This window comes from Cenococcum geophilum (assembly GCF_001692895.1).
Source record: "Cenococcum geophilum 1.58 unplaced genomic scaffold K441scaffold_28, whole genome shotgun sequence".
NCBI lineage: Eukaryota > Fungi > Ascomycota > Dothideomycetes > Gloniales > Gloniaceae > Cenococcum > Cenococcum geophilum.
The window spans coordinates 600,997-627,944 of NW_027137586.1; the positions used below are offsets into that span (position 1 = coordinate 600,997).

Genomic DNA, 26,948 nt, shown 5'->3' on the forward strand with positions numbered 1-26,948 from the left:
GGCGATGTTGCTTCGCGAATCACACAAGACCGCTAGCATCTGAATTACTCCTGAATTAACTAGCGCTTGCAGGAATGGGACTGCGGCGCTCGTCATTAGAAATTCTCCGAAAGTGGTAACAGAGGATGGGCTGAGTTCTCAGCCGAAGGACTCACGAATTATACGTTATGATACACGTGATAGCTGCATAAAAATCAGGGGGAGAAGAGTCCGGTGGGAAGACATGACGGGCTACGAAGCTGGAGTGTGCTTTGTTACGTCAAGGAGGGCTTAAAATAGGCTATGTTGAGCGTTTATGTATGCAGGCATGCAGGGTTGGTGGTTCTGCGTGGCTTGCGGAAACCGCAATACGATTCTAGCCACCATCTTCAGGCTATTCAAACAGCAGCAACAGTCTTATGAGCTGCAATACATTACCGCACCATGGAAATCTAGGCTTTCCCTAGCCCCTTCAGATGGCCACTTTGTAATGTGCCGCTAAGCCAAGCACGGCGCGTAAGACAGGTACGGCACTCTTGGTGGAGAACTTAACCACACCCCAACCCAGAAAAAAGGGTCTACGACACTAACGATAAGATTCCAGCAGTAAGAAAAACTCTTCATGCAATGCAATAATGGCTGGAAGTGATAGCCACCCCGAGTATGGCGGTAATGGGATACGAAGACGACATTCATCCCAATATGACGACGGCGAAGGTCGAAGGCCATCAGTCCAGGATGGAGAATCAACCTCTCCTACAACATATAACATTGAGGATACTGCAAGGTCGGTGCCTGATTCAGACGCAATTGTAGTCTCAACTTCGTCAGCTGTAGACAATAGCGCAAAGACGTCACTCTCAAGGCCGTCAACTGATACTGCCCCACGAGTACGCTTCTCTACCGACTTCGATAGACAGTCGATCCCCCAAATTGCAAGGAGCGGTTCGACAGGGACATCACCAGACAAGGTTGCGCAGGCCAGGAAGAGCTCCTTATCCAAAAAGCGGCCCGGAACACCAGATCTGTCCGTAGACACACAAGAGAGGGCTTCGTCCGTTGGGTCAACAGCACTAACCCAAGGCATCATTCGATCTCCCTCAAATATTACCTCTCAAGCCTTACCAGAGAGTGCTTCGCGGACGTCTCCATTATCTCCCACAACTCGTAACCGAGGATATTCTTTGCGTCAAGCGTTATTTCACCGAACCATCCAGGATCAAGCGACTTCCCCCAGGTCTGTGATTGAGCTACAAGAAGCAGCAGAGTCTTCCGGTCAAACTGCAATCAATCAACATGATAGCCAGCATGATTCAAGTAGACCAACTAAAAAGTCGGGAGATGCGACTGTCACTATATCTCGCGCTGACCTCACATATCCTGAACTGCCGGAGAGAACATTTAAAACCAAAGGAGTGAAAGGAATCTCTGCTTTGCCTAACTATGAGTCTTGGGTACGATCAAAAGGCCGGCGGAAAGGAATATTACACACGCTGCGGACCGCTACAAGCAGTGCATGGAGGTTCGTTTTGCGAATCCAGGAAATTCCCCCCAGCAAGGATGGAAGACATATAGACCTCGACGCTTCCCGAAAAAAGTCTCTCATAGACGAGAGGACAAATAAGCCGTACATGGGCAACACCATTCGTTCTAGCCGTTATACTGCCTGGAACTTCCTCCCTAGGCAGCTGTTTGCTCAGTTCTCAAAACTCGCTAATTTCTACTTTCTATGTGTATCCATTTTACAGATGATACCTAATCTTAGTACTACTGGAACATATACTACTATTGTACCACTACTCTTTTTCGTCAGCATATCCATAGCTAAGGAAGGCTATGATGACTTGCGAAGATATCGGCTCGATAAGGCGGAAAACAACAGAGATGCCAAAGTTCTCCACGCATATCAGCCCACAAGCACAGCACCCTCTGATGCGGAAATAGTACCTTCGCCATCCGTTAGGCCCTTACATTGGTCGACCACGAAATGGAAAGACATTCGTGTCGGGGATGTCATCAAATTGAGTCGTAACGAGGCTGCGCCAGCTGACCTTGTACTTTTACACTCTAGTGGAGATAACGGCATCGCCTACGTAGAGACCATGGCTCTAGATGGAGAAACAAACCTCAAGAGTAAGCAAGCCACCGCTTCTCTAGCCAAAATGTGCAAGACGCCGGATTCTATTGCTTTGTGTAAGGCCCAATTCGTCGTCGAGGACCCTAATCTAGATTTATACACCTTCGAGGGCCGAGTCACTGTCGATGGAGAGACTTCTCCATTAACTAATACCGAGGTCATTAATCGCGGTAGCGTTCTCAGGAACGCCCCTGATGCTATTGGCATGGTCATCTACTCTGGTGAGGAATGTCGTATCCGGATGAACGCGAATAAGAATCCCCGCATCAAAGCCCCTGCGCTCCAAGCTATTGTTAATAGAGTCGTCATCGTCATCGTCATCTTTGTCATCGCACTGGCCATCTTCAATACTGTTGCCTATCAAATCTGGTCTGATTCTACCGAGGATAACTCCTGGTATCTCACTAACGCTGGAGTTGCTTTCTTCCCAATTCTTGCTTCGTTCATCATCATGTTCAATACCATGATCCCATTATCACTCTATGTTAGCTTGGAAATTGTCAAACTTGCGCAAATGTTTTTGCTGAATGACATCGATATGTACGACGAAGTCTCAGACACACCATTTGAAGCTCGGACATCTACGATCAACGAAGAGTTGGGTCAGATCAGGTATGACGCTTTCCGATTCTCTGTTATTCATGATAGTTAACTATAGCAGCTACATATTCTCGGACAAGACTGGCACACTTACAGATAACTCCATGAAATTCCGAAAAATGAGTGTGGCAGGTACAGCATGGCTCCACGATGCAGACCTCCAGAAAAAACCAAACAAAAAGGAACACCTAATGCACAAAAGGAGAAGTAAAGGAAAGAAGCCTGTGAGAAAGAGTCGTGATCTACGTTCTATGGAAGAATCCATGGCGCTCAGGGATAATGTGGATGTGGTCAACGGTAATGATCGGGATTCGAACAAATCTTCAGATGGTGGCGGGGTTGAACGGCATGGATCGAAATGGAAGTCGACTGCAAGGCCGGCAAAATTGCAGCCGGAGCTCCTCACAACGGATATGATTCGGTACATCCAGCGTAAACCGTTCACGCTGTTCGCGAGGAAGGCACGTCTCTTTCTTCTATCGATGGCTCTATGCCACACTTGCCTTCCGGAAACTCAGCCAAACGGAGAGATCGAGTTTTTGGCTTCGTCACCTGATGAACATGCCCTTGTCCAGGCTGCACAAGAGATGGGTTTCCTCGTCATCAACCGTGATGTGGGAACCATTACCTTAAAGATTATGCCGCTCGGAGCCGACACCGAGCCAATACTAGAGATATACGAGGTCCTAGACGTGATTGAGTTTTCTAGCAAAAGAAAACGAATGTCAATTGTCGTGCGATTTCCAGACCAACGAATCTGCATCTTCTGTAAAGGAGCGGACTCTGTCGTCATGCAACGCCTCAAACTCGCAACACTAGCAAATAAAAAGGCTGTCGAAATCGAGCGACGGGCTAGCAAAAGGAAGAGCTTGGAAGCGCAGTATGCGATTGCGCGTAAGAGCGAGCAAGTTGAACGAAAGGGTAGCATTAACCGAACGAGTGGCACTCGTGCCAGCTTTACTCTTGGTAGGGCAAGTACTACGCTCAGCCGTGCTAGCGTCAGCGCCGTCGGCCGGTCCAGTATGAATGCTCAAGCACTTCAGCCTGTCAGAGACGAACTTGACCAGTGGCTGACAGAACGAGAGCGAGATGTTGATATCTCATCTGTGGAAGACAACAGCATCTATTACTCTCCGCGGCCTTCGGCTCAGCTTAGACGCCAATCCCTTGCCGTATCTGAAGCGAGGAGCTCCATGCAAATGGAAGAGATGGACGATATCGTTGATGAAGCTCTGGTGGTCGATGAAGCCTTGGTCACTGAGCGCTGTTTCCAGCATATTAACGACTTCGCTACTGAAGGACTGCGCACGCTTCTATATGGTTATCGATACCTTGACGAGCAAGAATATATGGCCTGGAAGAAAGTATACTTAGGTGCGACAACCAGTTTAGTTGATCGTCAGCATCTGATAGAGCAAGCTGGCGAGCTTATCGAGCAAAACCTCGAACTGGCTGGGGCTACGGCCATCGAAGACAAATTACAACAAGGCGTTCCAGGAGCCATTGACAAGCTCCGCAGAGCGAACATCAAGATGTGGATGTTAACTGGTGACAAGCGAGAGACGGCTATTAATATTGGACATTCGTGCCGTCTGATCAAGGACTATTCGTCTGTCACAGTATTGGACCATGAAACGGGTCAAGTCGAGCAACACATTGCTGCTGCAATCCTTGATATTAATGCTGGCAAGGTAGCCCACTCTGTCATAGTCGTGGACGGACAAACCCTCTCAATGATCAATGAAGATAAGAGCATCCAAACCCTCTTCTTCGACCTTGCCATTCTGGCGGACTCCGTCATATGCTGCCGCGCAAGCCCTTCCCAGAAGGCCGGACTCGTTAAAGCTATTCGAAAACGAGTGAAGAAGACAATTACATTAGCTATTGGCGATGGCGCAAACGACATCGCTATGATCCAGGAAGCGCATGTAGGCATTGGAATCACGGGTAAGGAGGGTCTTCAGGCCGCACGCACGTCAGATTATTCGATTGCGCAGTTTAGGTTTCTTACGAAGCTGTTGCTTGTTCACGGACGGTGGAATTATATTCGGACGTGCAAGTACACAGTTGGGACTTTTTGGAAGGAAATGGTACGCCCTCATTGCAGCGTTGCTAATACCATCACTAACACCCTCCACAGCTCTTCTATCTTACACAAGCGCTCTATCAGCGCTGGGTCGGATATACAGGCACCAGTCTCTACGAGCCATGGAGTCTCAGCATGTTCAACACCGTAAGCCCTCCAACCCTTCCTCACTGATGCAGAAACTTGCTAACTCTTCAGCTTTTCACGTCTCTCCCTGTAATTTTCATAGGTGTGTTTGAAAAAGACCTCGCAGCATCTACCCTGCTTGCTGTACCCGAGCTATACACCAAAGGCCAGTGCAATGGCGGTTTCAACTTTAAAGTGTACCTCGGCTGGATGTTCATGGCTGCCTCGGAGGCAGTGGTCGTGTACTTCTGCATGCTTGGTTTGTATGGTCAGGCAATTTTTACCAACGACAATGGATTATTTGCGATGGGCGACTTGACTTTCACAGCTTGTGTGATCCTAATAAGTAGCAAGATGCAGTAAGACAGCTCCCTCACCCCACTCTCCTAAATCCTGTCCAGCAATAAAGATAAGACTATCGAAGCTAAATCTTAGCCAGGCTCATCGAAATGCATAACAAGTCTGTCGTCGTAGCGATCTCTCTCATCTGCAGCATTGGCGGCTGGTTTCTCTGGAACATTATCCTCTCCGCAACCTATAACCCAGCTAGCCCAATTTACCATGTGCGCGATGCCCTCTTCGCCACATTCGGCCGCAACGCCCTGTGGTGGCTCACTCTTATTCTCATCATCTCCTCTACGGTAGTACTAGAGCTAGGCATTGGGAGTTTGAGAGCGGCCTTCTCCACCACCGACGTGGATATTTTCCAAGAGTTGGAGAAGGATCCGGCGATTAAAAGGAGATTTGAGGAGGCAAGTGCAATGGAGTTACAGGCGGGATGGAATCGCGGGGTTGAAGGGTCATCTGCTGAGATTGAGAGAGACGCAGAGGAGCAGAAACGCGAGGGCGAGGTTCGCGATTTACTAAGGAATCGGCCCGATACATTGGAAGAAGGCAGGAGTGAACCGGTGAGAAGGAGTACAGATACCCATGAGTTATTAAGTAGGAAGTTTGGGAAGGTGAGGGCGGAGTGAAGGAATATGTATCTTACCTGGTAAATGTGCACATGTGCCGTAACTCATTGAATAGGCTAGGTTTTTGTTGACCGAACGATCAGGAATGAGAACTCTATCTTATTAAAGCGAGACTTCAGAGCCTCTATATATACAAGAGGTAGGTGGGCGACAGGCACCCCTGATCCAGACTTGATATAAGAAAGTTATTATTATGATGCATTATAAGGTTTTGTGTAAGGGATGGCCACTCAAAGATTTGAGCGGTCACAGAGCATATTAATGCCTTTCCGAAGGGATCTTTAAAGCATTGTTGACGAAGAATAACATTAGATCTCCTGGGGAACCCCTCTTTATGAGGCAGAGAAGAAAGCCACCTAGTTTGCTCCTCCAAATAACGGATGCAGCGCGTGAAAACAAGATGTGTATATATTAACGACCACAATCGTGTGGAACATCCAAAGCCTAGGACAATGAAAGCGAAGAGATGAAACATTAGGTTACGCCGTCGTCATTGCTGCCGTTTTCGCCCTTGGGGAGCGATGCATCAGTTCCAGCAGCCGAACGCTACGGCGTTTCAAACTTGACTGTTTGTTGCCAAAATTCCCGCCCGGTCAAGATGTGAGACCCAATTTCAGACGCGATCTAATCAGGATGGACCAAACGGCTAGAAATTTCTGTCGGATGAAATCTAGAAGCCACCAGTATTATAGGACGGCATAGAGGCCGGAAGGAGTGCTTATTTCCGAGTATTAAACTACTTTTAAACGCCGAATCATGTTTGAGAAATTTCCAGAAAACAAAGTAAACACTCCCAGGTATCGACCTAGTCGACTAAACTACTTCGCTCGGTCCTCTAAAATCATACTAGCCGTTTTTTCTGCAATCGCGTAGATCGTGGCTTGGGGGTGGCTACAAATATGAAGTGGGATGCTGCTTGCATCAACGACTCTCAGTCCTTTCACTCCATAAACCATCGGTCTCTCATCAACAACTCCGGCTTCTGTCCCTGCTGAACCACTCATGCTACAAGTACCAACAGGGTGCCAGTCTGTAGTTTCGGATAAACCCGATGAAATCTCCCTCCTTAGCGTGAGACTGCTGTGGGTGAAAAGACCCTAGTTTTGATAATGTTAGAGGGGGGTGCAGTGGAGCAAATCCTGTTGGCAAACTTTTGAGCAGCGACCATGATTGTAAAATCCACATCCCCTCCTTGCCCAGCATAATATTGAGGATCAATAATAGACTTGTCCTCGATTCTCGATGGACCTAAAGATGACCTGGGTGGAATGTGGATAGAACCTTTCGTAAAGGGAAGCTGAAGCATTGTGAGCATTGTTCCATACTTTTTCCCAGGCACAGAGTTGAAGTAAGGACTCCAGTTGCCAACATCAAAAAGATATTCAATCTGGCCACGCTTCTTATCCGGAGAGAATTGCTTGACTAACACAGGGTCCCGCTTACTGCCGCTCGTAGTAGACAGTTTCGACAATACATCTGTAATGTCTTGCAATGGCATAATGTGGGACACTGGAACATAGCTCAGCGAGCACGGAAGCATAGCACGGATGCCTGACTGGGATGAAGAATAGGTGAGGTCCGCTAATTCGGCAAGCTTGGGGTCGGCATGTAGACCGTCTGGACCGATAATGGTAGGGCCGATTTCGTATATCATAGCAGTCACTACCTCTGTCAATAGAGCAATGATTCTCTTAAAAACACCCTCAAATGCTTGAAGGGAGCTTACCCATATGCTCTTAAAGGTTTTCGCCTACATTTGGGCTATTGACCTTAAGTAGAATTCCGGGCTTCGATAACGGAAGGATTACCAACTCTAGAGAGCTCAAGAAGTTGCGGGGATTGTACGCTTCCAGCGGAGAGAATCACTTCATGTGAGGCTCCTACTGTAACCTTCTCCGCTGCTTGTGAACACAACCCCTTTTGCAATCCACTCGTTTTGCATCGTATCCTTTTCCAGAACCACTTTATTCACAACCGCCTCTGTTAGAACCACGAGATTATTTCTTGAAGAGTTAGGAAGACAGTATGCTGTTGCTAAGTAGCATCTCGTCCTCAGTTTTGGGTCAACAGAGGTTAGAGTGGTCCATACACCAAGATTTGATCCCGAAAAGTGACTAGAGTTCGTCTCGACGCCAAGGTTATTCAACGTAGTGTGCTAGTACTGGTGTGGCACTGAATACTCTTTTGAATACACACTCGTGATAGGGCCGCTTTTATCATGAAAATCAGCAGTGAAATGGAATCGATGTTGGGCCTGATGTACAGGAGATGGTTCTTGGAAGGACTCGGTCTTCTTAAAAAAGGCCTGCTCGAAGCATGAGTACTGCTTAACGAGAACCAGGAAAGTCTGCAGGTAATTCAAGAGCACTGACAAGACGCTGTCCCATCTCCAGCCTGGGCTTCCCAGCTCTTCCCATGCATCGTAATCTTCTCGATTCCCTCGGTTCCAAGTCATGAAGTTCAAGGCACTGGTTTCGCCCAAGACTTTCCCACGCGGCCAGGACAATTTTCTACCGTTAAGACCGGCTTGGGGGATTGTGTCAAACTGCCAATCGTACTTCGTACTCAGGCTTTCTCCGAATCGGCCAGGCACGTTGATCAATGGATCGTCGAACGATGCAGGCCCTGCCTCCAAGACCCCGACTGTGGTATTGGGGTCCTCGCTCAGACGAGCTGCAACAACGAGACCAGCTGTGCCGCCACCGACGATAAGATAATTGAATTTTCGCTTGTAGAAGTTGGACGCGGTGATGGATGTGGTCATATTGTGATGGTATTAAGCTAATAATTCCTTAAATATTTTTGATTGGTAGCTAAAAGCCTTTTTATCAGAAGTTGCCTGACAGGAAACGGCCCAGAAGCCACAGCAAGTAGTAAGTGTCTCAGGCACGCGCATAATTATGCAGGAACTCGCCGGTCTCCAGTTGGCTGACGCTGGGCTGTCGGTATGGAAAGCGCAGATCCGGGAAAGCGCCGCTCTCCCCACTGAACCCTGGAACAGTGGCACCAGTGGCACCAGTGGCACCAGTGGAAGATTATGCAGCCTCCGCTGGTAGTAAATGATAGAGAAAGAACTAGTAAAAGCCATAGTAATGCTCTCTCCAACCTCACCCCCCCTCCCCCCCAAACGCCGTGTTTGATCCCCAAACGATCGGCTGCAGGAGTTTCTTTCGCTTCTTGGACCAAGCCTCATCTGGCTCACAGATCCGGCGTTCGGAAGGCTCCACCCTGGCAACCCTACGACGGCCAATATCAAATATCTCCTTCTACGAGTCAATTTACTTCCCGCCCCAAAGCCCAGCCCGCACCCGTTCTTAACCACCTCCGAGTCTCAGCTCTTTGCTTATATCCCGCGGATCCTTCGCAGCCACCACGGGAGCGATATCTCGGCAGCACTTTGCTAAAACAGTAAAATGCTTTTTCTCCGAGAACGTCTGATAGAGAAATACAGGCATTGCCATCAATGTATCATGCCTTTGATAGTCGGCGAACCCCTGATATGCAAGCTTAATTATGGGACTATATCCGATATATTCTCGTTTAGCCCTCAGCTCTACCGGCTTTCAGGCTGACTGAAAGTTGTGCGTTGTTTCGTACCATTCCTCTTGGGTTTTCTATTACTCGATATTTGTTTCGTCTTTGCCATGGCTGATTTTGCCCGCTCGTTGGCTGTGGAATCATGGACCTTGTACGCCATTGGCATCTGCTTGATTGCGTTACGAATGTTCGACATCCCGAAAGCCTATAACTATCTAGCCATGCTAACATGGACAAGCCTTTCCCGCCGAATTGTTCTAGGATCCTTCAGAAAACTCCAGCTCGATGATTATCTTATGTTGTTCATAATTGTAAGAATATACCAAGTTCATTATTTCCCTAGGTCCTTGACTGCCCACCGATTGCTCTCTTCGACTTGCTTGTGTGAATAAGATCCAACAAATGCTTCACCGATTTTCGCTGAGCTCTCTAATACAAGCGCTTTATTAATGTCTTTTTTTCTTACTGTATCGGTTTTACTGCATTCACTTAGAGGACAATATTTGCCAACCTGGGTGGCCTACTTTGCCCGTTCCAAAGCTTACCTTGCCTGCAGTTTACTTTCACTGGAGATGTCGTTTCTGTCAACCAAGTCGCTGTCAATGGTAGCAATTACCTACCTCCCGGTGAAGCCGAAAAACTATCTACTGAAGAAGTGAAGGCTGCAGTCTGGGGCAGCAAAATGACGGTTGCCCTGGAAGAATTCCAGCTAACAACAACCTGGTTGGTCAAGGCTTGCTTACTTCTCATGTATAGCCGGTTGACGTAAGATAATTCAACTTATCCCTAGTAAATTTGTGATGCTAACGCACATGGGACACGAAGTATGGGTCTGAAAGAGCATCGCGTCGTCAAAATCGTCGCTGCATACTGTGCATTTGGTTATCTACTAGTTCAGGTTCTTTACTTCGCAGTATGGTGTCACCCAATAGAAGAATATTGGCGGGTTCCGTTTAACCCGAACAAGCGTATGTTACTTCAAAAGGCCCCGAGATGTCCTAGTTATATAACTGACTTTTACCTTCAGCCCAATGCATTTCCTATATAAATCACATGATCACAGCGACAGTCTTCAACGTATCCTCCGACCTGATGATGCTTTGCATTCCAATTCCTCTCGTCATCAGAACTACACTACCACTGAGGCGTAAACTCATTCTCTGTGGCGTCTTCAGCCTCGGGATTTTTGTCGTACGTACTCAGTAGCATTCTGTCACTTTCTTGCAGCATTTCCTCTTCTAGCCCATCGATTCCAAGTCTACGGGGTTTTTGTTCTCTAAAATTCTGCAAGCTAATTGGGTGTTCATTCTAGATTCTTACAGCAGTCCTGAACCGCTACTACAACTTTACCGTGCCATATTCTCCTATATTCCTGGACTGGTATATTGGTGAAGCCGCCACGGCTGTCTACGTCGCCAATGTGCCCCTCCTCTGGCCCCTTCTCAAATCCATCTTCAACCTCGATACATGGTCACGCGCTCAGTCTACCTTCCCTTCTCACTCTCACTCTAATGAGCACTCACATCACTCCCGGTTCTATCGCACCAAGATACGACCGGAGCGTCTGGAAGGTTCATCGGATCGTATTGTAGGTCACGAAGGAACACCAGGGGGCCCGAGCGGGTGGAATGAAGAGCATGAAATGAGGACTGGGAGCGAGGAGCGGATCATAAGCGCTGGGTGCATAGAGGTGCAGACTCTCAAAGCCACAGACGGGTCATTGGAGTTGATGCCATATGGCAGCAGCGGGTACCGAACGCGCGTGGGGACTAGGCTAAACGAAGATGTGGAGAAGGGGGAAATTGTCAGGACTGTTGAGATTGAACAATATAGTTCGTGATTGGTTATTTGTCATGGGGGTTCTTTCGGTTCGGTCCGGTCCGGTTGGGTTAGGATGGCGTCGGCGGACTCCGTTATTTGAGTTTTTGCTTTTTGTAGATTTTATGATTCACAACGAAAGTCTCAGGGGGTTGGAGGGAGTATGTTGATTGGATTTGGGCCTTTGGACGGATGAAGTTTTATCTTGGGCATCTAGGGTTTCGTCTGCTATCCGGTTCTTGGAATAGAGCTGTTCTTGGTGTTGTAGAATCTTGTTGATAACATTTTTACTTGCTAGTCTAAAATTCATGTTAGTGAAGTTATCAAAGAAGCGAAATGGAAATATTGGGAGGGCTGTTCTGATGTAGGATAGCATTATGCGTGTAGGATATAGGTACATGTGAGGTCACAGTCAGCTGTTTGTTGTTCCATGCTGACGAGAGTATGCTGCGAGTTAACGGATACCACCCATCCTTTTGAACGCCTCGACCAAAACTCGCTGAATATAAACCAAGAAATTAAAGAGATACACTAAATGTCTCGGAAAAGCAAGGGAGTTCACTCAAATACCATCCAAAATAATATTTACGCGTACGCAGCCCATCCTAAATATCGTTAGCACCGGATCAATTGTGATACGAGCAAACAGGGACTTACCAGAATATAATACTGCTAAATTACGCTCATCCGTCGCCTGCTGAATCAATTCGTTCACTGTGGCAGTCGTACTTAGTGTCTTAGCTAGCTTTTTCTCCACCACGCTCAGTGCCCTGCCCGCTTCACCAGCCTCGTCTTCCTTTTTCTTGCTACTCTGATCTACAATCTCGTCCAATGCAGGCCCAGCTCCAGCTCCTCTAGTGCCATCCTGCCCCGTTCCTTGCCCTTCTTGCATACGCTTGGCCTTCAACGGGGACAGAGACCAGTTTACAAGAGGGTCGTATCGAAGCACATTGAGGAGTGTCATAATGCTTTCGCGCTCCTCGCGTAGTGTATCCATGGTAAATTCGCAACAGCGACGGAATACGCCTTCGGTACGAGTGTATCCCATAGCATCTACCAAATCCCTGGTTAGCCGGAATGGCACAACCTCCGGAACGGGCAGGACACGCCCTGCCTCGAACGCAACGCCAAGATCGATGTGCACGACCTCTCCACTCTTTTCGTCGAGAAGAATGTTATGACAGTGGCGATCACCCAAGCCTAAGACGTGACCCAAGATAGAGATGGCGGCTGTAGTGCGTGTATATGCAAGCCGTTTCTCAAACCACTCGTTAGGGTCCTCAAATCTCTCGAGGAAAAAATATCGCATCACAGGGGTGAAGTGCTCAGCGACCTGTTTCCATTTCTTTATCCTAACCTCATTCGACTCCGTGCTCACTTGTGAAATCTCCCTGCGGCAAAGCTCCGACTTCCAGTCCTTTGGATAGTATCTCTCGTGCGCAGGCATTAGGTATGAGTGCAAAGGAATTGTATTCGGGACAAATTCCATCAAGCCCGAACGCGCAGATAATGGTAGCACTTTGTAGGTGCGAATGTGCAAATCGCGGAGACGGGTTGCGGTGTGGTTTTTGAGGAGGCGTGAGACTTGTTCAAAGACTTGCTCCATAATGGCGTCTTGGCGGAGGTCGTCGTTGCCGGACTTGAACTGGGAGGAGTGTTAGAATGAGAAGTGCAAGGATTGACAGAATTCCTACGAGTTGCTTATATGGGAGGCCGTCAGATGCCAGAGCCGTAATGATCTTTGGAGCGCTCAACCCATTAGCAATGGTCATCCTTGGCCTGAAACCCGTGATCTTAGGGACGTCGCTGTAATCGCAATCGGCCCGTATATCGATAGTCATAGTAGCAGGTGGTACTTTTAGTCCAGGAACCTTCTGCATGAGCTTCTTCGAAACAGGGTTTTTCTCTAGTAATTGTTCCCTGCCAGTTTTATAATCTTCGCCTTTGGTAAGTGCTAATTCATGGTAGCAGGTGTTCGATTCATGTATCGCATGCCAGTACGGCCGTGCTCGCTGATCGGTTTTCAGCATCTGCGCTATTTGCTTCGCTGCAGTATTTCTAGACTTCGCAGCGTCGTCTTTGACCGCGAGTGGCATTGCGCCAGCGTAAATTTGATGCATGCCATGGTAAGGATGGTCTACGCAGATCCGGAAGACTAACTCAAACAAAAGAGATTGGAAATCGCTTTTCTCAGCTTGCAATCTGGATGAAAGCTGATTCATCAATATTGCAAACTTTCCACTAGGCACTTTGGAAAGGTACAGCCGCACCGCATTGTTCGCAAGGGGTGTTTCTGAAAACTCGAGCCAGAGCGAGAAGACTCGAAGTACGTCACTGTTGTAATCATTGCTTGCCTGCAACGAGAGCAAATAGTTCTCGAGACTTTGACGCAAGAATTCTTCTCTACTACGGCGCAACCTCTGGAACTCTTCGGCATCAAGTTCATACCATTTCTTTGACCTTTTGGAAGCGTTCCTGTAGCCTTCTCGCTCCCGGCTCGATTTGGCCGCTTTGGAGAGTCTCTCGTATTCGTGAGCTTCTTGAGCTTTACGTTCCATGAGTGATTTCATTCTGGCCATATCTTCTATGGCATCGGGGTTCTGGAGTTGCTTGTCACAGAAGGAAGCGAATTCATGAAAGACCTGTCCAGCTTCTCGACCTTGGGTCTGATCTTTCAGTTCTCTAATAGAGGGAATGAGGTAGTCTTTGATAATTTCTTCAGGCTTTTCCAAGCGTGCTTCGGCCATATGATGACCCTGACTTGTAAGCGTTATCTAAAGTAGCAGGACAAATGCACTCACCAATTTGGCCAGTAAGACCGATATGCCAATGCTGCTGGATTGTCCACTGAGGTCTACCTTTTCCATTAGCTCTTGGCGCATTCGTATCGATGTTGATGCCTCTCCTTGCTCCCAGAGTGCACTAGCGACCTCGTATTGAGCAGCAGCGTCAATATTAAGTCCAACTGCCTTGCATTTCTCAACAATCTCGGAGAGATAAGTCGCGCTTGCTAGGGACTCTTGCAATGCACCATGTTTTCTAAAGATCACCGAAGATGAGAGTAGAGCGCCAACCTCCATGTGTCGAATGTCCTTAGTTTTCGTACGCAAGCAGTTTTGTAGCTGAGAATTAGAGCTTAAGATGCTAAATAATGTCTCTCGACAAGACAACAGTAATTGAACGTCTTCGAATCTGTTTTACGTTAAAATTATTCCTCCAAGTATGATGAAGAAACTTACTGGCCCCCTTGCATCCACTGTTGTCGGGACTGCATCTGCGCCCATGCTTCATGTAGCTGATCTGGATCCGACGAAGAGATGATTTCATCCAATTCAGTCAATACCGCTAAGGCGCGTAGTGAAGCTTTCATTGGCTGTGAATATTTTCCCCGTCCTACAAAGCTCCTCATTGTCGCCAGGAATTCTCTATCTAGGTGTTTCCGTGCGCTCAAAGTACTAGGAGAGTAGTGTAGACCTTGAAAGGCTCTGAAGATTGTGCTGGCTTCAGCATTGTTTGACTCGGGGGCTTTGATATCCCACTGCTCAAGCTTTCGCGCTGTGTAGAGAGCGCTGCTCACTATTTCGTTTCCGGCTTCGCGGAAATGATCATTTGATAGCAGCAAATGTGTGACGCTGTTCAGATTGAGCGTTATAAGAGACTTCACTATCCCTCGTGAATCGGCTGGAGAAATTGATTTTGATTGTCGCATTTGACTGTCCATGAGAGCACCTCGAAACAAAAGGCTCTTGGCCCCGTTGGATTCGTAGTCTAGCCTATCCAGAACTGAAGATAAACTGGGTTCTCGTTCGACGCCGTAAAAAGAGTCTGGTTCATCTAAATTCCTGTAAATCTCGAATTGGAGGCTGGTAGGTAGTTTTGGCTTGGTCACAGCCGATGAACGTCTCGGGCTACGTAGTGCTGGCATAGCCGAGTATGTCTCAGCAAATAACAAGGCGATTTGATACATGTTACACTTCGCAGCTGCTTCTGATGCCTTCAGGTAGTTAAGATCAAGCCAACGATCACGATCTACCCGAGTGACTTCCTTTGGAATAGGTTGGGTGCGAAGATAGAGAATTGCACGCATGAGGATTCGAATATATGGCGTAGACATTGAGCCACATTCCTCGAACCATGAGTGGTAGGCTTCCGACATTGCCTCGCGGACAGGACGGGGACCATCAAATTCTTGGTTTAACACTAGATGAAAAATATATGGGAACAACCTTTCTGCAAATCCATCGATACGCAATAGTATTCGAGTAAGGGAGCCGAGGATAGCATCTTGTGATCCAATATGAGCTAGAGAGATAGTGAGGTCCCTTATCCAAGTGGATAAGTGTTTTCGTCTTTCTGGCATCGCTGTGCCCCTTATAGTCTCTTTAGGCTCGGCTTTGAGGCCTCCTGAATCGTCCGGTATTGGTAAAGCTAACGCAGGAACGACATAGTCAGGAAGCATTTGCTCTACTTCTGACAGCTCGCCGTCGGTAGGGCCCTTAGATAACATGAGCCGTGAAAGAATGAGGCGAATGGCTTCTTCGGCAAGCCCCACTTCATCGCGGTTGTCACTAAGGAGTAGATCTGAGAGACTTTGAACGATAGCCGTTTTTGAACCACGCACACCAGAGCCTCTCAGTGTGTAAGCACTGTGGGTCTTTCGACTCAGTTTCCGAAGCATATGCTGTAGCTCCCCACGAGCGCTGAAAGTACGTCCGAGAACTCTTGCAGCCCAAAGCAGATAGCCATCGCTAATACCGTTTCTCCCGCAGGATTGCCAAACTTGAGGTGCGAAGAGGATTGCCTGCTCATCTGAACCAAGTATGTCGTCGTGAGTCGAGGCCGGAGGTTGGAATTGCTGGCATAACAAATTAAATGCCACTTCTCGGGAAGGTGCACTAAGTAACTTCCTTCCACTTCTGTCGTCGTCTAATAACTCTAAGAGAAGCTTGCTTTCTGCCGTACCCCTAACAGCATTCCCTTCAGTGCGTATTTCGGAAGCTGCTGCTACGATAGACTTGAATGCTTTCATGTGAGGGCTGCTGAGGGCTTTGCCGGAAATTGAGCCAGAATAGGTCTCTAGGTAAGTGATGAACCATGAATGGAATGACTGAGCCTTGTTCATTGTTGCCAAGTGTTGGCTCTCCTGGGTCGTGCTCTCTTGTGAAGTGCCAAGAAACACCCTGAGAGATATGAGTATAGATAGGCTAATGCCGGTGGTGAAAGAGAGATGCGATGAGAGAGATGCCTTTCCATGTTCGAAGAGATATTGCATAATTCCAAGTGCATCTTCTGCACATTGGCTGTCCGTAAGAAACGGTCGCAACGATTGAAGAGTCATTTGTAATGGATAGTCTGAGAAAGCAATATTTCCAGCTAAACTGACTAGGATTCTAATCTTTCGGATAATGGAACAAGCATGAAGGGAGCCTAATGCGGGGTGAATGCGATCGAGCAACATCCGCATCACGAAGACGAATATATCAGCAGTCCAGAATTTCACTGGATCGTAACCGATTCGACGGCACAGTCTTTCTATCTGATCTAGTAGATATTTGGCGGTAAAAGAGGGTTCGATGCCCTGAGGAAGAGTGTTGCCTGAATAGCTTATGGCTTTGATTTCTTCCAGTGCCTTGGTGGTCTGTTCAAACGCAGGGCGCTTGGAAGCCGCTTTATCAAAACGTTCTTCGTCAACCATAGTTTGAAGAATGAACCCGACGATGCGTGGAAAATGCGAATGCATGAGCTGGACGTATTGATCACTACCAAGGTAGCTTCGAAGTCGTGCTTCATTGCTTGAAACAGACTTGTTACGTCCACTGCCTTTGCAGGTGTCCCATGAAATGCTATACGCAGCGGCTTTTGCAAAGTTCTTTTTCAAAGCTTCCTTGATTGGCACTTTCAATCGATCCGCGATGAAATCTAGCTCGTCAACATCTCCTAGCATGATGGCCTGCCCAACTGCCTCAGCTTCCACATTCTTGAGCAGTTCCACTAGAGACGAATAATTGAAGGCCGAAAAAGGTATGTCAGTGACCTTCTTGGCACTGTTCAACCAAGTAAAGACTATTTGAGAGGCGAAAATTCTAAAAAGTGCTTGAGGACTTTCCAGATTCATCGCCTTTGAGATATTGGACACGCAGCGTGTTGCGTGGCCCACAGCGTGCGCGACTAAACCTGCAGTTTCGAACACATGGTAGATGCAACGTCGCAGAAGGGTATGCCATGTGGACGCCAGACGTGAAAGGACAAGTAATCGAATTGCGATGCCTTCTATCCAATCAGATTTGTTTGGAAGGCTAGTATGGACATCCTCGAAAATCATGTCATGCCTTGACAATATGAAATCATTGAACATATCTGGTAGATGTTCTGTGATGTGGTATTTAACAGCGATGTCACTATTAGCAAGCAGACCGAAGAGGCTGGTTCGGACGGATGGTAGCGAAATTCCTCCAGCATAATCGGGGCGGACCTTCAACAGGCAGTGAAACAGGTTGGTGATACCTATCTGCAAGTTGATTGAATTTTGTTGCACTGTTTCAACAAACCACTCATACATGTCTGCTGTGGTGTTGTATAGTTTTCTTGCCTCCGGATCCGTTGTGTCCGGGTCTGTCCATAATGGCGCAGAGCCAATCATGACTTCGATGATCATACCATTTGCTACTTCGGATGATTTACACTCTCGGGTTTGAAGAAAATCCCGGATCATACGATCGAGAATGGCCTGACAGGATTCTTTGGTAAGTCGCATTCGACCCAGGATCAATGTGCTGACGAATTGTCGGCAATGAAGCAAGTCAGATGTCGAAATTGAAGTCAAATAATCAACGAAAGCTGGGGGAATAATGCTACCATCTTGTTCTTCGGGTTGAAATTCCGATGTGCAGGAAATGAGATGCATGTAAACGGAACATGATGCTCGTAAAGATGCCACATTGGTTCGTGCAATCAGATCATGTCTAGGTACGTCGATATCCGGGTTGAAGGCTCCATTTGCCATCTGTGAGTTTGCTCCGTTGTCAATCTCCATGAAATCGTCATCTACGGCGTGGAAAGAATCCTTTGATAGCCTTCTATCTTCTAAGGCTTTGGATAACTCTGTAGATAGACGTAAGACTCCTGATTCTTTGAAACTTTGCTGATTGAGAGAATACAGCTGGTGAATATTCATCAGATTGCGAGCGCAGATTTCGAGGACTGCATCCACTTTATATTGCTCGCAATCACGTCGAGACAGGAAACCAGTAAAATTCATGATGATACTGTCCAATACTATTTCCAGCTTATTAAGACGGCGGGAGTTCGTGGCATCTCCAATAGATGCAAGCGCGGAAGAGATGATACATAAGTTGGCAACGATTCGTATCATGTCAGGAGTAATGTTCTGAGGGTATTCCGTGGTCCATTCTTTCCACCTTTGCCTAGTTTTCTCCAGTTCGGATATACAAAAGTCAATGACCTTGGCCTCTGAGCTTATACACCGTCGTCCAGTGCGAGATGAGTCAGAATCAGTAGCTATGTATTCTCCTTCAGGCTCGGCTTGGAATTGCACAGCATCATCTGAAAGGAGCAGATATTGGGAGATTTCCCGATAATAGCGTGTATGTAGCCAAGCTTGGGCGACAGAGCCAAGTACCATGAAAGGCGAACCTTCTAATATTAGTGGAGGCCGGTCAAGACAGGCATAAATCAATCGCAAGACGTCCTGGGCATCGCAATGCTGAGAATTCTGAGAAGTATATGATCTTTCCGGGAAAAGACCTGCATAAGTAATGAGCAAGAACTACTGGTTGATTCGGAGTTAAAGGACTCACTCGGGCTCCACTTGCTAAAAAACCAATGCAAGACCCGATCAGATGTTTGGCCGAAAAAGCTGGGATTCTCTGCATTTCTCAAGCGAATAAGTGTAGTCCATAGAGATGAGGAGGAATCAGCAAGTAGAGCTGGTCCATTAAGCTCTATTGATGATAGCATGCCTTCGGCTGTTTCTGATATGGACTCGTACGGGATTAATTTTAGTTTCAGGATCACATCCATCAAATGACAAGCAGCCCTGCAGGAAGAAGCCGACGTAACGGCGCGGGATGCGCTTTGCCACGCTACTGACCAATAAGCCCCGAGCTCTGGAGTGTTTGATAATCTCTGAAAGGCAGTGCTACCACAATTTCACGTTAGCTAAGCATTGGTATTCTGGTATGAGCCATTACGTACGCCGCAAGACCTATCATTGCCCATGCTGAAACAGTCGTGTTCTCGTCCGAAATACAAGCTGTCAGTTTCTCGAGGACGAGCTGAATATCTTCTTCGTCCATGGGAGTTTCTTGTACCATGAAAGCAACAATTTGGAGTGCTGCTGTTTTGAAGGATAGTGGAGAATCTAAGAAGACTTGACGCAGGTATTCGTGAAGATGTTGACAGATGCGCGGCCTCTTGCTTGGCATTTCATCACCATTTCCCCTGTCATGCCAGTTCATTCGCTTTCTGGCATCAAGTATGGAAGAGAAATGGGACACCAGAGACACAGTCATCCAAAAGCTTTCAGAGTGAACATTTCCAGTACGAAATGAGAATGCAGACGTATTGAGAGGCTGAGACGTATGGCTGGACCTACTCGTGTATCGAAAGCAGAGATCGTCATCTTGAAGTTGTTTCTCCTGTCTTTTAGAGTATGCCGCGTGCATTGACTCAACTAAAAACTCGAGATCAATCTGTGTACTTTCTTCGTTCGAGGATTTGAGCAAGCTAGAAAGATGCTCCTTGGTATGTATCAGAGTTACTAACATCTCGCTCCTGAGAACCGCATCTGACCATAATGATTTTATTATTGGTAGTAGATCTCGAATTGCTTGCTTTGTGAGTTGAGTCGAATCCAAAGCAGTTCTCATAAGCACAGAATTTATTGCGGCAAAAACAGTCGAATGCAACGTCTTCACACTGTTTTTGTGCAAGAGTTCTATCAACATTGAAAGAATTTGCTCCGACTTATCCAGTAAAGGGGCATTGGAAGCGCTCGCTAGGAGGTGCAGACAGAAGACCAATTCCTCTACTGCGTATTTACTAGTATCTGGGAGCGGTCGGTCTCTGCTGGATGGCTCCCGCGTACCTGACTGTGACGTTTTATCCGTTGATATATTCGTTGCGCGCCCAGAAGAATATCCGTTACTCTGAAGGTTGCTTCCTGTATCGGGATCAGATATGACGAACGGAAGAGCTTTAAGACAGAAATCTACAGCATTGTCCCAATCCTGTTTTGAAAGTTGCTCAACATGAGGCTGGTATGCGAGAATGGCCCTCATGGCCTTAAGATAGTCCAGAAGCAAAGGCTCAACGAGTCCTTGTCCTTTTATTCGCAAAGTCTGGGCGATGTGGTCTAAGACGGTATCTACAGTTTTCTTTTTGAGCATGCGGACCCTAGCTTCAATGGTAAGGCGGAGGGCATTCGCACACAACGATAGACGAGAGGGGGCCGTCGGGGCTCTTGAGGTTCTCGAAGATGGTTTGCCGTGAAGATAGAGCGACCGGTCATAGATCGCACATTGGAAAAGCGTTTCGCATAAGGCATGATAAGCATCGTCTTTTATACTATTCAATTTGTTGCTGTTGCGATTATGTTCATGATAAGCATCGTCTTTTATACTATTCAATTTGTTGCTGTTGCGATTATGTTTCAGGATGTGGATTAAGTCGTTCAGCCCGCTGGTCCGATCTTTGACACTTGAGGAAGCGATCTGGACTAGAAGACATCATTATTTTCAATTATTTATACTTCTATATGGGGTCTTACCTAGCGCATCTTGAAGGCTCATCTCTCCCATTCTGTGCGCCGAAGTTCCTCTCTAACTGAGGCACGAGTTGCAAGAGAACGTTCATATCTGAGCTGGAGCAACTGCAGCGGCGGGATATAGCAGCATTTAGAGACTGTACATAGCTCTCCGATCGTAGCTCATAGAATGACAAGTTTGAGGAGTCCCAAAATAGGGGTTCTAGGAATCGGCCTTCCTCTGATGTAGCTCTGGGTTAAGCATGAAAGTCAACGCGAGAAAAGAGCCGAGGTTTTGCCGTCGCATCCGCGTCTCGTTGATATTGATTCTTTGCCTAAACAACATCACACCGCCAGGCGCATAATGCTTAGGTTTGTTCCATTTCTCTGTTATGGCTGAAGAAGATAGCCTTGAGGGCCTGCAAGGCCTGCACCGTGATCTCTTAGCCCTTACAGAGTCTCGACTGCCGACCCTGGAGAGGCTCTGGGCCGAATTGGAAGCCAGGATAGATGAGTTCAAGACTCTGCTCGACAGACCACGGAAGAACGATAAAAGCCGGCAAATACTATCCTCTGGTGTGTTTCATGTAATGCTATTAAAGAATGATTATAAGCTAACCGGAGATTTACTACTAGGAACGATAACTATTGACGGTGATGACTATGCCATCAACGATGACTTCAAGCAACAGACGATACAAATTGCGGATACTCTTGACATCGACGAGCTGCAGTCTGCATCGCTCCTTTATGCTGCTCAGAGAGACTCTCGAGAACTCGACCGACCTCCGCTTGTGACATCCATAATTCGTTTTCACAAACGAAGGCAATTTCTGCTGGAATGCTTACGGCTAGGAATAAAACTGTCCCTTGACTCTGAGGAATTGGATGATGAAATTCGAGGGCGCTTCAAGGTGTTCGTTTGTCTGGTATTGGATACCCCAGAAATTACAATCAGCGAAAATGCGTATAGATATTGGCAAAAATGTCTTTCAAGCATGGCAGACATTGAAAAATGGTTACACCAGCTTTCAGAACGCATGCAAAGCACATACGTTTTGGGACAGGTCCCATCACTAGAATTTGTTGAAACAACCAATCTTCAGCAATCAAGCCTAATAAGGCAACATGAGTCTCTTTCCACAATTTGTTCATATCTGGTCAAACGAGAATATGCGAACGTGGGAAATTTCAGGTCTCTCTTATCTGGAATAAAATTCTTGGACAAGCACGACATTATCCTCGTCCACTATGTTCCTATTCTCACGAGTTTGATATCCTTTCTTGGATCTGCGGAGTCACAATGTAGCCTCAGGGAGGCCAGGTCTCTACATCAGACTATAGCAGCAGGAAGGGACGGTGATCCTTGGGCTTTGAGGAATTTACATGCTGCTACTGTAGTCTTGTGGTTGGCTGAATATAGCGGGAGATACATCGACAATCCCGAAGGCTCACCACTCCAAGGAGTAGATCTGACAGCGGAAGCAGAGGCACGATCTGCGTTGTTTATGGAGGCTCTTAAAGACGGCGCCTTCCATTTTCTGCTTTCAGTCAGTCAAGACATCAGGCCGAATAAATGGTACGATCCTGCGAAAGCTGGTCTGGTTTCCTTTCTGCTTCACGAAGCGCCAGTGTTGCCACTAGACTCAGCCCAACCCTCAGACTTCTTTCAATCGCTCCTCATGGAACAACTTCAGTCGTTCATAGACGCTTTCATCACCAATATGCCTGATACTTTGCGCAAATTAAAGGTTGAGGAGGACGAGCAGAGGAAGCTCCTCCACTCCCGATTTCAGCGTGGACCCGTGGAGTATGAGCTCCATTTAGAAAGATTTCTCGTTATTATAGCTTATGCGTTCGATGGATACCCTGACGCTGCACAAGCATTCTGGGCGGACATTGACGGGAATCTTTTTGGCTTTCTGCAGTGGGCTGCGAAACGCCAACCTACGCCCCGCGTGGCTGCGTTTTGCGAGATGCTTAGATCATTATCATGCGGGGACGAGTGTGCTGACTCTGCGCACAAATTTCTTTTGGAAGAAGGAGCGTCTTCATCTGGAAAGATTCGGAGAACGAGTTCTTTGAGTTACACCCATATTTTCAATGAGCTCTCCGTGTTTGCAAAGAGTATCCAAGACCAAAAAAAACCCCCCCAGGGTGCCCTCTATCCAGCACCTCAAAATCCTGCAGATCAGATAGTGGAGCCAGAGAGCGCTATGATGCTTGAAAGTTACCTTCGTTTGCTTGCGCATCTATGTCGGCAGGGTTCCGTAGCCCGGCAGTGGATTTTGAATCATGATACTTTCAATTTTATAGGTATCCTGTTCTACCTATGCGTTGATAAAGTTGAGAGCCGTCTCAGAGCATCTTGTTTTAGCGCTCTCGCTGCTTCACTCACAGCAAAGAATCAGCATTTGGCCAATATCATCTGGACCGAACTTGATAGTTGGACAGTCTCTGGATTTGTCGTCGGCGCCAAGCAGAGCAACATATCAAGCCCAGCTTCTCGGCATGATATCTGGGAAACTCTTCCTGCAGGCTACGACGAATCGGTCGCCTTTATCGAACTTCTCCGGGCATTGATTGAACCTTACCCTGACGATTCCGGCCTCAACGATACCCTACCATTTCCAGAAAACCTTGGTTCTTCATATCGGATGCCAGGAATTGACAATTTCATTGATTTCGTTTTGGGGCGGGTATTTGCACAAAAGTGTAGGGAGTTACATGACCCTCTACAACTGCGCGTTATGAGGTGGAACTGCCTCAGCTTCATCGTTGCATGCCTATCATCTTTCAACGAAGATCTTGTTATCTTCGCTAATAAGTCCAATATTGCCGTGGATTCGGCGATTGAATCATCCTCCCTAGCCGCTTACGTTCGACTGCACCCTTTTGCTCGAGTAATGGAATGGCTATTTAACGAAAAGGTCTTGAGTGCTCTCTTCGCAGCTGCGCATCAAGATGTTAGTAAAGTTGATGATGCATCGTCAGACTCACCATTAGTCCTTTCGTTGATGCTAAGCATCGAAGTCATGGACCTGCTGATGAAATTTCAATCGACTTATCTCGACATTATACGACCCTTAATCAAACTGCAGTCCTCCCAGCAACGCTCATCAGTAGCGAATTCCACACTTGCGTCCTTCGAGGATGCTGTCCTAAACAACTTACACATAGTAGTTGATCTCGGTCTTTACTGCGGGACTGGCCATCAGGAACTCACTCGTGTTTCGCTAAGACTACTCGAGAAATTATCTTCTTCCCGTAAGCTCGCAGTATCCCCTACAGCAGGATTTGGTCAGCGCTCTAGCCGTAGCAAGATTATTGGCATTATGGAGAAGGAGAATGATTCCGAGCGAATAGCGAGATCATTAATTGGGGAGATGCAGCAGGACCCTAGGGAACTGGAAGTTGGTCCAGATTCTCCGGGTTTTATTATCAAAGTTCACATTCTGAACTTTCTCAATAGCTGCCTTGCAGCAGTACCCAACCGGCCTACTGTTGCGCATCTATTACTCGGTTTCACATGCGAGGGCAGCACTGTAAGTATTGCAGATGACGGACTGTTTGCGGAAAGTGCTTCCTTGTTTCATGCCATTCTCAAGCTTGCTGTTGAGTATCCGGACAATGACGACGGAGTACTTGTATCTTGGCAGTCCACTGTTAAACGTGGCTGTTTGGACATATTAAGAAAGCTCTGGAAATCCCCTCTAACAAGTATCTATGTTATGTCGGAGCTTCGGGTGAACGAGTATATTTTCGCTCAAGCCTCGAGGCAGGCTCCGGCTGATATGAATACTCTTTGGGATGGTAAAACTATTTCCGAACAAGACTTTTTCCTCTCTGACTCCACCATTGCGTACCAGAACTTCCTTCAGCAGAGATCGGCTTTCTACGACTATGCGGCTAGAGAACTACGGATAGCGGTACGCAGTGGGATGCCAACTTTGAAGTCTCGAATTCAGTCAACTTTGCTGGGAACTACAATTTCTCCAGAGGGAGAGCAATTCCAGAACCCTTCTATATTCGATCTATTTGACTTCATGGAACTGGAGATCAGTCAGGAATTTGGAGTTCCGCTGCTCAAGCTGCTTGCAGGTCTCGATTTCGAAATTTGTAAGAAAGAGGAACGAGGGTTGAAGCTGTATGACCTGCCGCTGGCCCAAGAATTAATAACGCTGCGGTGTTCCGAAATGAAGAAGAACGGTTTACTTTCCAATCCGGCGGATGAGCAACAAATGCAGATCGAGGCGCAGACGATCCTCCTGTGCTTTCATGGGGACAATCAACGTCAGAAAACGATGTGCGTCCAGGAAGAAGTACTTAAAGCCTGGGTGCAGCTAGCGACTGTGACTCTAGAAAGCGGTGGTTTCGATATTGGTGCTCGAACCTCTTTCATTCTTCAAGCACTCCAAATAATACTTCCCAAGCTTGAGAAATCATATTCAGAGGATGCCACGACTGCTGTTGAGCTTGCTAGTCTCGCCGGGGCGCTTCTTCAGAATATCGATTTTGACTCTACATCATTCGAAAAGACCAAAACTGGTGATTTTGCAAATGAAAGGTTATCTCAGCTCTTCCGAGCCTCACTAATCGGAATATTTTGTCCTGTAAGCACTGTACAACTTCGGGAGACCTGTTACCAAACCTGCTATCGATATCTGCGAGGGACTTCGAAGAAAGCAACAAAGGGGTCTGCTCTTGGACGACACACTCTTCGAACTGTGAGGAACGCAGGAGATCGTCTGATTGATGTGCTCTGCGATGATGCGTACGCTGGCCAAGGTACTTGCAAGATATCAGCTCTTTTGCTCCTCGATGCGCTAGTTGCAATGGCTATTCGGGAAGACTCCAAATACATGATAGAGGCGTTCATCCGCCTCAATTTTGTGGGTGTGCTAGTAGACAACATTAAGCTTATCTCGACGGAACTAAGGACAGCTCAGGCTGCAGGTAAGCACTGTTTCACCATTAAATGGCTAGAACGGGCTGATAAACGCTTAGATGTACCGCTACTACTTTCATACTACGACGCCAGTCTCGCCCTCCTTATTCGAGCCTGCCAAACTCGCCTCGGTGCAGCTCATGTTCTGAACGCGGGCCTTTTTCAATCCGTTCGCGAGTCTCAAATCTTCTCCACAGATCCTGACATTGGTCTTGGTGAGCCTCTTTCATTTCAAACTTCCCACCTCACTTCTCCGCTAGATCTTCACCAATCCATTGAACCTGACCTCTCAATAGAATTTGAAAATCCGAATGCCCTTCAGAGATATTTCAACTTAATGCTCTCCGTACTTCGCGTTATCAATTCCGCCGTCCTCTCGCGCGGTCCACAAAACGACCAGACTGTCTTCCAAGCAAGAGAATTTCTGAAAGAGAATCGTAACAGCATGGTTTCAATATTCAAAAGGAGCGTAAAGGTTGGAGGCCTCCAAGACATAGGAACGGATCTGGGCGAACTAGTTGATTGTTTCACTCTGTTGGTTAGTGCAACGGGGTTCCTGGAGGTAAGTGTGAACGGCTATTTCATATTAGAAACATGGACTGACGCCTCGCAGTACGAAGAAAAAGCAAATTCCCAGAAGGCAGCGCCTAATGTGTTTTCTTAGGAGGTTTATAGGCTCGTTGCTCTCTGTAAATAGGTAGAACGCGGCGATGTATGCATGGTGGTGAAACATTGGAGTAGTTTCCGGCCGAAAATATTCCTTTGAGAAGATATCCTTATTTCGTCAAATCGGAGAGCTGTCATGGCCTGCTTGCTTCCTAATTCCATCAATCCCGCTATTTTCCTATTAGCATCTGGCAGAAAATATAGCGATGGCGAGTAAGGGATCAGGATGAGACATCCAGTAACTGGAACCTGGAAGAGTATTGCCAAACGCAACAGCAAGTCTATATTTCGAACGCTCCCTGCCAATGTAAATC

The 26,948-nt window shown here is 47.1% G+C and overlaps 6 protein-coding genes across 6 annotated transcripts; 3 read left to right on the forward strand and 3 right to left on the reverse strand.

Annotated features, from left to right (window-relative positions):
* Positions 1-360: 360 nt before the first annotated feature.
* On the forward strand, positions 361-6,302 carry K441DRAFT_661909 (phospholipid-translocating P-type ATPase). The gene is made up of 7 exons (XM_067648960.1): positions 361-504; positions 584-2,728; positions 2,778-4,806; positions 4,857-4,949; positions 5,001-5,287; positions 5,368-5,928; positions 5,986-6,302. The coding sequence occupies exons 2-6, from the start codon at positions 615-617 to the stop codon at positions 5,900-5,902; spliced, it is 5,058 nt and encodes a 1,685-aa protein (XP_067502645.1). The 5' UTR covers positions 361-504; positions 584-614; the 3' UTR covers positions 5,903-5,928; positions 5,986-6,302.
* Positions 5,965-6,432, reverse strand: K441DRAFT_148096 (uncharacterized protein). The gene has a single exon (XM_067640172.1). It carries the CDS (start codon positions 6,375-6,377, stop codon positions 6,027-6,029), a length of 351 nt encoding a protein of 116 aa, XP_067502646.1. The 5' UTR covers positions 6,378-6,432; the 3' UTR covers positions 5,965-6,026.
* A 288-nt stretch (positions 6,433-6,720) lies between these two features.
* On the reverse strand, positions 6,721-8,666 carry K441DRAFT_687923 (GMC oxidoreductase; the record flags this gene model as incomplete). The annotated part of the gene is made up of 6 exons (XM_067652138.1): positions 6,721-6,960; positions 6,999-7,570; positions 7,711-7,792; positions 7,866-8,057; positions 8,097-8,207; positions 8,271-8,666. The coding sequence occupies 6 exons, from the start codon at positions 8,664-8,666 to the stop codon at positions 6,721-6,723; spliced, it is 1,593 nt and encodes a 530-aa protein (XP_067502647.1).
* Positions 8,667-9,113: 447 nt separating this feature from the next.
* Positions 9,114-11,610, forward strand: K441DRAFT_661911 (uncharacterized protein). Its single transcript, XM_067648961.1, has 6 exons — positions 9,114-9,626; positions 9,678-9,750; positions 9,996-10,204; positions 10,265-10,407; positions 10,467-10,630; positions 10,752-11,610. The coding sequence occupies exons 1-6, from the start codon at positions 9,547-9,549 to the stop codon at positions 11,277-11,279; spliced, it is 1,197 nt and encodes a 398-aa protein (XP_067502648.1). The 5' UTR covers positions 9,114-9,546; the 3' UTR covers positions 11,280-11,610.
* Positions 11,611-11,660: 50 nt separating this feature from the next.
* Positions 11,661-21,232, reverse strand: K441DRAFT_638677 (uncharacterized protein). Its single transcript, XM_067646548.1, has 9 exons — positions 21,045-21,232; positions 20,875-20,993; positions 19,472-20,820; positions 19,075-19,415; positions 14,497-19,021; positions 14,059-14,449; positions 12,952-14,013; positions 11,915-12,902; positions 11,661-11,862 (listed from the first exon to the last, which is right to left on the reverse strand). Exons 1-9 carry the CDS (start codon positions 21,073-21,075, stop codon positions 11,843-11,845), a joined length of 8,826 nt encoding a protein of 2,941 aa, XP_067502649.1. The 5' UTR covers positions 21,076-21,232; the 3' UTR covers positions 11,661-11,842.
* Positions 21,233-21,412: 180 nt separating this feature from the next.
* Positions 21,413-26,632, forward strand: K441DRAFT_678399 (uncharacterized protein; the record flags this gene model as incomplete). Its single annotated transcript, XM_067651153.1, has 5 exons — positions 21,413-21,596; positions 21,657-25,976; positions 26,028-26,183; positions 26,265-26,530; positions 26,582-26,632. 5 exons carry the CDS (start codon positions 21,413-21,415, stop codon positions 26,630-26,632), a joined length of 4,977 nt encoding a protein of 1,658 aa, XP_067502650.1.
* Positions 26,633-26,948: the final 316 nt, after the last annotated feature.